Source organism: Pocillopora verrucosa, chromosome 10 (assembly GCF_036669915.1).
Source record: "Pocillopora verrucosa isolate sample1 chromosome 10, ASM3666991v2, whole genome shotgun sequence".
Taxonomy (NCBI): domain Eukaryota; kingdom Metazoa; phylum Cnidaria; class Anthozoa; order Scleractinia; family Pocilloporidae; genus Pocillopora; species Pocillopora verrucosa.
The window spans coordinates 6923203-6934326 of record NC_089321.1 but is presented as its reverse complement, the minus strand read 5'-3'; the positions used below and the strand labels follow the sequence as shown (position 1 = coordinate 6934326).

At 40.3% G+C, this 11124-nt stretch overlaps 1 protein-coding gene across 1 annotated transcript; it reads left to right on the top strand.

Annotated features, from left to right (window-relative positions):
* Positions 1 to 249: 249 nt before the first annotated feature.
* Positions 250 to 10877, top strand: LOC131790420 (protein chiffon-like). Its single transcript, XM_059107630.2, has 7 exons — positions 250 to 539; positions 1914 to 2056; positions 2566 to 2708; positions 3321 to 3803; positions 4565 to 4643; positions 4937 to 5094; positions 5524 to 10877. Exons 1-7 carry the CDS (start codon positions 437 to 439, stop codon positions 10238 to 10240), a joined length of 5826 nt encoding a protein of 1941 aa, XP_058963613.2. The 5' UTR covers positions 250 to 436; the 3' UTR covers positions 10241 to 10877.
* Positions 10878 to 11124: the final 247 nt, after the last annotated feature.

The following is an 11124-nucleotide window of genomic DNA, read 5'->3' as shown; positions in this document are numbered from 1 at the left end:
AAATTAATTTTCCCCGTTCTCCACTATCTCTAATTTAAAGGACAGAAACCTCCCTCTTGCCATTCAAAATATCCAAAATCACCATAGTGTATACTCATTTTAACACAAAATAATGCAGCGTTGTTTATCTTGATAAACTCTGCCGTAAGACGAAAAATAATGGCTGAGTGGCGCTTGACGTCAGCAGCGCTTGGATTAGGTTGCATAGCATGACGGGATTTCCCGCGCTTGCATGAAAATCTGCATTCTTTTACTAGCCCGGGAAATTCGCGTGTGAAACAGCTGAAATTCTGCTTTGGTTAAGGGCAGATTTTACGCCGTTTCCTGTGGTTTCGTGCTCAATTATCCCCTTTCGTCGATATCGATGGTCGACCTGTAAGAGAACTTCCATCAGGCGAAATTACGAGTTCGATATAATCGACAAAGATCCCAAATCATGTCTTCTAATCGTCGAGCGTCAGTTCCAGCAATCGGTCTTCGTCGAAGTCCGCGAAGAAGAACGAAAACTCCTTCAGTGAATGAACTTTCAAAGAAGTACAGTAAGTAACACAAATTTACATTCTTTATACATCGTTTTCGTTTTTGTTACGGGCTCCTATCTAGCGGAGCTTCTCGAAGACGTCTTTGTCGTGGAGGTTTTTGTTTCGTCTTTTCGTTTTCACGCCGCTGTGTGAATCGTCATGGCAGCTGTGATATTGTTTACAACAAAAACTACGGGATGTTGGCTCATTTTCCGTTGAATTTTTAAATTTCCGTTAAATTTTGTCATGTTCGTCCACATTTTCAAAGATCGGAGTAAAATTTAGTTAAGTTTTAATCCTTTGAGTCCGATCGCGTCTTGGTGTCCTCTGACTGCGTCGGTTACATGCTTTCACTTAGAAGACAATCATCAAACGTCAAGATATCACCGCTGTTCTTGTTTAAAACTATTCTGGTTAAAAATCTTTGGCGTCGTGACGAGAAAATCACATTATGTGATCGCTAGGTAGTGTTTTGATTGTATTGGACGACAGGTTAATTGAAGCTGGAAGTTAGTGTATAAAACAGACCAGCTGTTATATTTTTGATTCACGTGCTTTATTTTCCTGATGAATTATACATCCTCCTCAGGTTGCTCTTAAGTATGCTTTCATTTTAGTTCCTTCTAGAAAGCATTGTCGATCACTTCTATATTGATTATTTTCTATAATCCCCACTGTAATATAATTGTTGACAAGAAAGAAAGCTGCACTTGACTTTTTTTATGCCTTAAGCCTTCCCCACAGAATGTTTTGTTTTCCATCACCCTCCCTCTCTTGAATATGGGTTGCTCGGTCTAAAAAAAATGGGGGAAAGGGGGAAGAATGGAAAGATTTTATCAAGGGAGCCTTGGTTTGTGAAAAGAAAAAACAGCTGGTTACAGGCATTATTTTGCCAATCATATTCTCAACCAAAACCCCCAAGAATTCATATCCAGACAAGAAATAGTATAAATGAATTCTGTGTGAGAAAAAATGGGTCATCTGAAAAATGGACATTTACAAAACATCTCTTGGTGATGGCCCAAATGGTTTATTCCCAGGAGTTACTCCTGACTAATATTAACCCATTTACTCCCAAATTTTATTAGTAATTCTTCATACTGTCTGCCATACAATTATTATGATGTTACTTTGGAGAATTTGGTATTGGATCAACTGATAATCCCCTAATTGATTTTTTCTTAATTCTCATCTCTTGTCTGCTTGATGTTGTATTGGCTTTTTAGGAGAAATTCTGTCTTGATCACTCATGGGAGTTGGGTGACAAGTACCACAGTCCACCAACCTAAAAACCAAACTTGTCATAGCTGATTTTGAGTGTATGGGTGCATTTTGTTTTCTTTTAGTTCAAATATGTTCATATATGATTGAAATGGTATTTTCCCTGTCTAGAAATAAGTCCCAGAGGTAAAAGAAGACTTGAATTTCAACACGAGAAACACCAAGAACCATTAAAAGACTGTACATTCTACTTGGATCTTGAAAACTATCGCAAAACAGGCAGCTTAAAAGCTCACATAAAAGAGCTTGGAGGGGTAAGAGAAGATTTTAATTCAACAGCTTGTAAAATCCCAGTTAGAGCAACAGCATTATAAATGTGTAAGACAAACAACCAATCCCTTATTTTGCTTCATAAACAAAATTTTGCTAAATCACGTCTGGTTTTATCTGTAACAGCATTTATATACATGTATCAAGGACATGAATCTTCATGTAGGATGCTGCTGAAAGTGTGTCTGAACTAAAGATCACAATAAAATTTTAGGGTGCAGCTTGTTACTACAGTATAGAAGTGAGCCTTATCACATTTTTACTGAAAATTGCATGAATAGTTGTGAGTCAAGGGGTTGTTAGTACCCTGATGGTGCCAAGATGCCTCTCTCTTAAAGACAACTTGAGCCTGCCTTCATTGTTTGCCAGTCTTTCATGGTTCTTTTTGAAGAAAACTTCAATGAATAGGCTTAAGTTTCAGGCGGCAAACAAAGGTAATACCAGCAATGCTTTTGTTAAATAAGCTAATGATTGTTTTCAATGAATTTAAAAGGCTGTAGAAGAATTTTTGAGCAAAGACATTAGCTGTGTTGTCACCAACAAGAAAGATGCTGACAGCCGTTGCTCTCCAAGAAGCAACTCAACACCAAGCCCTAGTTTATCAATTCCAAGTCCTTTTCCAGGAAACACAAAAAGGTAAAAAAGAAATGATACAAATTACTAGCGAAGGCTAAATATCCTTCACCCTTAACACCCTAACATCAGTATGCATATTCTCCATACTGTTCTCTATGCTATTTGTAAAGGTGCTGAAAACAAGAATTCGTTTAATAATCAAAAGCTTCTTTAGTTGGTGATCATTTCCTATGTTCTCATGACCTTAATGAGTGATTCAGGTGTGAAAGTGTAAGGAGAAATTAGATGCTAGTCACTGTTATGGCTCAAAGTGTTAACTTAAGGGTTTTACTCATTTTGTTTTCACTCAAAAGAAGCTTATCTTCAGTGTGTGGTTGTCATTCAGATAGGGAGAAACTACTACATTCTCCATCTGAGTTTTCTAGATTGACTCAAAGGCCAGGACGAATTCCACAAATAGCCTATTTTTGATACAGTCAGGCCAAGTTACTGAATGTTATCAATTACAAACAAATCTCCAACAAATGACAGTTTTTCAAGCTTGAGTCCATTAATGAATCTTCCATGAAATGAATAAATCCATGGTTCAGGATTTTTAAGTGAAGCTTTCTTTAAAGTATATTTAAAAAGTGAGTAAGTATTGAATGCTTTTTCCCTTTATGATTGCTGTAGCTCATCAGCAAAAGGTTCTGCCGTTCCATCTCCATTAAGTGCAGACTCATGTGGTACTGAACAAAGTGGTCAGACTTCTGCCAAACATAATATGAGGGGCAAGGCACTTGCAGCACATGCAGCCATAACCTACACGTGTGGAACAAGCAATGTCATTGCTAATGCAAGGAACTGGGGTCTTCAAATCATTTCACTAGAAAAGATGTTAGAGAAATTGGAGCGATATGGTAGCATTCTAAAGAAACCAACATCCAAAGCTTTAGTTACTGGTAGAGTAGCCAAGCAAGGCGTCAAACCCAAGGTACGAAAGCTGCACTCTCCATTCATCAAAGTAGAAGATCACAGTCGCGCTTACAAGCCCCTGGTTCATGAGTTGAAGGACTGGCCAAAGATTTACTTTGATGGGGCATTGGGGAGGGGTCCATTTGACCCTCCAAAGAGAGACTTGGAGCATGACTGTAGGGAGCCTGCCAAGACTAAAAGGTAGATAAAAAAAATTAAATTGTAAAAATTCAGTGTGCCTGATACAGTGTGATACCTTTAGACATGTTAAGAAGGATGCTTCAACACTTCATTACATATAGAAGCATAACTATGTTGAGTTTGTTTAAGTTGTAAGAAATGTTGCTGAAATTAGATGGTCTGGTTTATCAAGGTTAATAGCACTAATCTATATAATTTTTTCAGTCGCATTTTGTGTGTTGATGACTGCAGTTTGCAAAATTTTTTTTTTTTTACAGTTCTGACTGATGGTGTTCTTATACATACAGTGTCTAAGCTCTAATTAGCCATACTTACAATCTTAACCCTTTGACCCCTGAGAGTGATTGGCATCTAATTTCTCCCTTCAGTATCCCCCCTGAATCACACATTAAGGTCATGAGAGTAAAGGAAATGATCACCAACCAAAGAAGCTCTTGATTGTTGAACAAATTCTCCTTATCAGCACCTTAGGAAATGTATAGAGAACAGTGTGGAGGAAATGCATACTGATGTTAATGAGTAAAGGGTTAATCATGGGGTGCTCATAGCTGACTCCAGAACCGTGTATGGATTTCCACATGTACATATATATGAGATGTGTCAAGCTGTACTCTCATGTGGTGTTGTTTATTGCACCATATTTTCTGCATGTATTCCCAGAACAGAGCTGGCTTCTATTCTGATGGCAGCTAACTATTTTATTATGGCCGTGTGTACAATATGGTGAAGGATTTCATGATATAATTTCTTCTTTTCTTCAGAAAAAATGTTGAAGAGGATAGGAATAAAAAGAAAGGATTTTGTGAGTGCTGCTGTGTTCATTACGAGGATCTGGACATGGTAAGTACATATACTCCTGCCATTAATATTTTGAATAGCTTCTACGTGGAAAATTGGTAAAAAGATCCAGCCATTTGAAACTAAAGAATTTATCTCCACTATCTGCAAATAACTTTTTTTTTCTTTGAGAGGAAAGAGTCTTTCCCAATAGAGCAACATAATAAAATGTAGCCTAGCTCAAATCCAGATCTGAAGTCCATTTGACCATTGTTTTTCCCACACATTTCAACAGAAAGGTTTCTTTGAAATTAATTTCGTAAAACAAACCTTTTTTGTAATAAATTTTCCTCCAGCATCTTCACAGTGACCGTCATCAGGCATTTTCGAGGGACTCATCTAACTACAAAAGCCTGGATGAACTGATCAGAAGAGGACCAAGTTTGCAAGACTTTTTGGAAAATATGTTGTTAAAACATCAGCAGAAAGAGAGGGAAAAGAAAGAGGAAAACAGGTAAAAATTAGCTTAAATAATTTTACTGGGAAGGAACAGCTTAACAGAAGATATTGGTGAACGCCCACTGTATCTTTCTCCATTGGGGGTGAAGTGTGTAAATGTAAACTTATGAAAATATTGCAGGAAGGTATTGCAAAATGTCTTCAATCTATAGGCATATTCTAAGACCTGTTTTTACAGTGAAAGCGAGACAGGTTTGGTGAAGGCTACTTGTTCCGCGCATTATTTCCTAAAGCTCTTCTCAACATAGCTACTTCTATCTTTCAATGCTTTGTATCTTTAAATGTTTGGGAAAATCGCATTTTGACTACAGAAGGTTAAATAAATACAAGTGTGCACATAATTATAGCTTTTAAATTTTCAGTCAGTTACTTGAACTGTACAGTGTAGTTTATTCATTTCTTTCCCTCCGTTCTCATGATTTAGGACTGAAATTCCTGGTTCTCAAAACTCCGTCGCGGTTGAAGCTGAAGAAAAAACACCATCAAAGCAAAATAACCAGGAAATGATTCCGGTGTATCAAACTCCTCCAGACCAAGGCTTCAAGGAAAATGAAGGCTGTCAAACACCCATCAACCCCTCGCATGAGAGACCTGTTTGTCGCACATCTGCCACCAACTCCACCCCCGAGAGGAATTGTACTGATTATGATACTCCAAGGAAAACGTCAGGACGGAGAATCGGCAAAGGTTCTTTTGAGGTCAAAGAGGCTGAAAGGCGAGAATTGCGCAGCAGTCCCAGACGCTCTGAAAGCAAAACGAACAGCCCAGGAGAGGATGCATCCGCACGTACAGTTGGGTATTTTAGAGAAAGGCGTGTAAACTTGGTGAAAACGAGTGTGAAGACAGCTTCAGAACGGGTAACCAACACCAGAGTACGGTCGTCGTCTTTAAGTCCTACTGCGACGTGTTCTAAAAGCGATAAATATGCGTCTTCTCCCGCATCTCGTGAAGACCTCGAGAAGAGCCAATCTAAAAGAAGAAAGAGAGTATCTCCCGCCCAAAATGTGGAGAAAAAGAGTGCAGATGCGAAAATGCACACCCATGAACAAGGATCTTCCGGCGAGGATGGTAGTAAAGTTAACCAACAACCTAAGTCGAGTGTTTTTCGTTGTAACATTGCGAGTTGTGACGAAGACAGCGTTGTCCGAACGAAGCTTCGACCTAGAAGACCCCATTCTGATAGAGGTGAAGTCGACCTGGTTAAATGTAAAGCTAGTTCGTCAGACGAGTCCAGACTGGAGCTCCAACATAAAAATATCGGGAGAACACGTCTAAGGCAAGCTGGAAAGGAAAATCCTTGTGAAACTATCGAGTCTACAAATCAGATAGCAGATGAACAACTAAAAAGCAACATTGAGATGGAAACTCTTGAGAAAAAGTATAGCGTTGACTATCTCATTACTCATGCTTCTCGTTCACAAGGAGAGAGCAAACAAAACACCCAAGGAGAAAGTCCTAAATCAAAGAACATTCGATCTGCTAGAAGAGAAAAGTTGTCCGATTGTTGCGATGAAAAAGAGCAGCTAGATGAATCTCATGTGGAAATAATTCAAGACATAGAGCAAAAAGTAGATATGGAGAGTCCCAGAAGTACGCGGGATGCATCGGTTGTCAAGCTGAAAAATTCCATCATGATCCGTGAAGCTCCCGCGACAGAGAGTGACATGCAAAAAGGCAAGATGACGTCACTTGAAACAGAAGTACAACAAGAGTCGGAAATCAGGATGGAAAGTCGGAAAAGGTTATGCCTAAGGTCAGCTACGAAGGAAAGTCATCATGAATCATGTCAAGAGGATGGGGGCCATGCGTCTGCTCATGTGGAGATGCCTACAGAAAATGAAAAAGAGAATGCTGTTAAGTCGTGTGAGGCAAGTGGTTCGAAAAGTTTGGGACAAGATATTGGAATGGAAGGTTCCATGGGGTCGTGTCGTAGCTCTGCTGCAAGTGGGAATCGTGGTGGACTCTGTGACAGAAAACCAAATTTCGATACTTCGCCGGAAACTATACCGGAAGACACTCAGATGGAAAGTCTGGAAATGTCCTGTCTTTCAGCTCCTTCGAATGGTAGTATTTCGCGACCCAAAAGATCTGGATCGCCAAAAACAGGGGAGGAAAAAGGAGAGCAGAAAACACGAAGAAGAAAACAACCCTGTGATAAAATTGTCACAAGGGAGACGAAAAAGAGTGGAAAAGCGTCGAGCGATCAACAAGAAACTACGATAGCCAATGCTAATAACGACAGCGTTGTTAGATGTACACGATCACGAGTTAAGTCAGCTCCAGCTACAATGACACAGTCGCCCAGTGATTTAGATGACAAAGAGAAGACCAGAAAAGCATCTTCATCGAATTCTCCGAGACTAGCAGCAGAAGTAAAGCTGGGGAAGAAGAAAGTAGATTCGAGCGTTTGCCCGCATAGCTGTGTAGAGTCTAAGCCACAAAGAAAACTTCTCACGTCGAAAAATGAAGTTAGCGAAACTACAGAAGATATCGAAGTAAGCCAAAGCACAAAGAGCTGTTTTCATGACTCGAAAGATTCCTCACAAGTAGAGGTGAAGTTGTCTGATTGTAGAAAGTTGTGTGTTAACAGGAAAAGGCCTTTGCGAGATGTACACTCAAATTCTTCTGACACCGAGAGTATTCAGAGTTCAAGTGGAGAAACGTCATCGAAAGGACCTCCTGCTGAGGACGCTCTCTCGGATGACGACGAAAATGATCTCTCCAGTACGCCAACACTGGATCACTGTCCCTCTCCTGCAAGCTCGGAGAAATCAGGCTTTTCAAATGAAACTTCAGCGGGAAGTGGAAGGTATAGCTTGAGAAAACACGTAGAACAAGATAAGTGTGACTCTAAGCTTTGTAACAAGACCAAGTTAAAACACAAAATCCCCGACAGCCCTGAGAGTTATCGTGAGCGGAGGGAGAGAACTGTTTCCACGGACTTTACCAGTGTTAAATCAAAATTCAGAAGTCCAAAACAAAGATCTCAGTCAGTACAAAGTCTCCAAACAAGGACATCAAAGAAAAAGGTGAAAGGAGGGAATAAGGGACAGATAAAAATCCAAGAGAACACGCCTTGTTGTGGAGAGGCCTTTCACGTGAAAGAATTCTCATCTGAGGCCGATTTAAGGTCCACCTCTGGTAGCCCTCGAAGTGGTCCCACTCATGACAAGTACAGCATGGGTGTGTCTGGTATGCTTTCAGCTGGGAGAAACTTGCAAGAGGTTGCTGTTGACGACGTCGACAAAATAACGGATCCTTCCTTTTCATCAGATACAATTGTATCTTTGGGAGATGTTTCTATAACTACCGTTCGTGGGTCACCCCCACGCATAAAAAGCGCTGACTACTGCGCGACGAGTAAATATTCAGGAATTAAACTCTTGGAAGGCAGCCCACGCATCAAAAAAGATTACCATTCTGCAGCTTTTCTCGCCAAACATGGTAAGAAACGATCTGGTGTTACTCGGTTGTTTGAGTCAGATGACGAGGAGGAGGAGGACTTTTATGGCTTTGATGTGCCGCAGTTCCTTGGTTCGTTTTCATCTGAAGGAGAAGATTTGAGTTATAGGATCAACTCCATTGTGGAGAGTATGAATGGTGGTTCTGATGAGGCCACTCTGGGAGATACTCAGGATAATGACACTATCGAGGAGGTTAAAACTAGTGACGAGGACACGGTAGTTGAGAAAAATATTGGAAGGGAAGAAGAACCGGTGGTCGAAAAGATAGAGATAATAGATGTCGGGAAGGGACATTTTGACGGAGATATGGAGATTGAACAAAATAAAGCCGCCACAGTGTTAAGAAAGATAAGGCCTACAACTTCAGTCGAGATTCACAATAGCAACTTACTTGACTCACGGCCAAGTACAGCAAAAACGTCCATAGTGGACAGCATACCCGAAGTAGATACTGACGATTTTGATGAGGATGACGATGTTTTCAGTACAGTGGCTGGCAGCACTGACGGAGAAGATGACGAAGATGACTTTGCAGTAACGTCGCCGTTCAACATCTCCAGCTGGACGCGGAGGCTAAATTCAGAGAATTTTCAGACAGAAGTCTCCGAGCAAGTAGAGGACTCCGTGACGTCGTCTACTAACATTAACTGGAGACGAAAGCGTAAATCTGAGGACCTTCAGCCAGAAGTAGGGAGGCCAACGAAGCGAAGGAAATCAGATGTAGCGACGGAGGTAGATTGCTCTTTCCAGTGTCCCCAAAAAGTTACCCCTGTTAAAACTGGAGCTCCTAAGAGACTTCGATCAGTGAGAGAAAGTAATATCGAAAAAGGAACTTCATTTACAACAGAAGTTGATGGTTTGTTCCTGAGCAAACAGGAAGGGCCATCTTTTTTATCCGAACCAGCTCCAAGTGGATTCCAGGACAATGCTCTGTACGAAACTATTGAAGAACGGGTCAAGATACGTCGGATCATGGAACTTTCACTTAAGGAATACAAGAATTCTCAAATTGTAGGGCAGCAAAAAGACCGCAATGTGCAATCATCAGCGAAAGAAAAGGACAGAAAGAAATTTCCATCCTTAAAGCCATTGAAGGGCCATTCCACAATTCGAACTTCTCCGAGAGCTCGTCCAATCAACAGCTCACCAAGTTCCTTCCCGTCACCACTCGCCGGTCCTTTTCGAAAAAGTCGGAGAGCCACGTGGACTTCTGACGTCAATGCGTTTGCGTCACCACCTCCTGCAACTTCAAGCTCCAAAGGTCGACAAGTTCGGTGTTTGACTCCTGTGTCAGCGAGAACACCTTCCCAACATACTTTGAAAGAAAAACGCAGAGAGAAATTTCCAGCCTTAAAGCCGTTGAAGAGCGTTTCCAGTATTCGAACTTCGCCGAGATCTCGTCTAATCAACAGCTCGTCAAGTTCCAGCCCGTCACCACTCGCGGGCTCTTCTCGAAAGAGTCGGAGAGCCACGTGGATTTATGACGTCAATGCGTTTGCGTCACCACCCCTTGAAAAATCACACTTCAAAGGTCGAAAAGTTAAGTGTTCGACTCCTGTGTCAGCCGTAACACCTTCCAGACATACTTTGAGGTCACGCAGATACTACCAAGACCCCGAAGATTCCTTACCACAGAAATCAAGACAAAAAAGGGACGCTTTTGCTTTTGATGAATAACCAGAGAATTCAGATAGTGCGAAAAAGAGAAATTTGTAATTTACGAATTTGCACAGAAGTAGGGTATAGAGTATGTTTTTAAAAAAGTATATTGTACAGAGAGACATTTTAAAGAACATTCTGGTGTAAAGTCGTTCTCATGGGGAAATTTTACTAGTTCAAGGACGAGTGTATTCAGTATAGTGGAAAAGGTAGCGTTCTATTGTTAAGTCGAATGATAAAAAGTCGTAAATATGAGCCAGTGTCTAATTTTAACTAACACAGCATCAGATTAGTGTCTTCAGCGACAGATCGAAGGAACACTAAATCGTTAGTTTAAAAAATCTGCCTTAAGATACTTTTACGGAACGCAATTTTTTCTACTAGAACTGTATGTCAGGTCCATATCGAGCGAAAGTATATTTGAATTTACAGAGACCCATTGCCCGTTTTCGATTTGTGGAGTTTTTCAATCTCGCAGTTTAGCTTTGTATATATTTCATTCGTATTGTTGACATCTCGTATTTTACATCGAGTTTGAGATTACTTGTCTGTTTATTGAATTTTATCACAAACTGTTTGTCATGGCAATCACAATGTCAGATTTTAGCCGAGTTGGTTAATATTGCATATGGGTGCTTTTTAAAGTATTTTTATATTGAACAATAAACTCTTCAGAGACACTTACTCATATTCCTTGTTCGTCCTTGAAAGTTTTAGACCAAGAAAAATCAAAATTTATTTAAAACAAAAACTTTAAATATTACGCAGGTTGACAATTAATCAAGTGAAATCGTCTACCCTATACCTTGGAGGTGTCGTAAGCCAATAAAACATGCGCTATTTAATTTGGGAAACTGGCATGCAATCAGCTGATAGTTTTCTTGATCCATTCAGAATGTGGT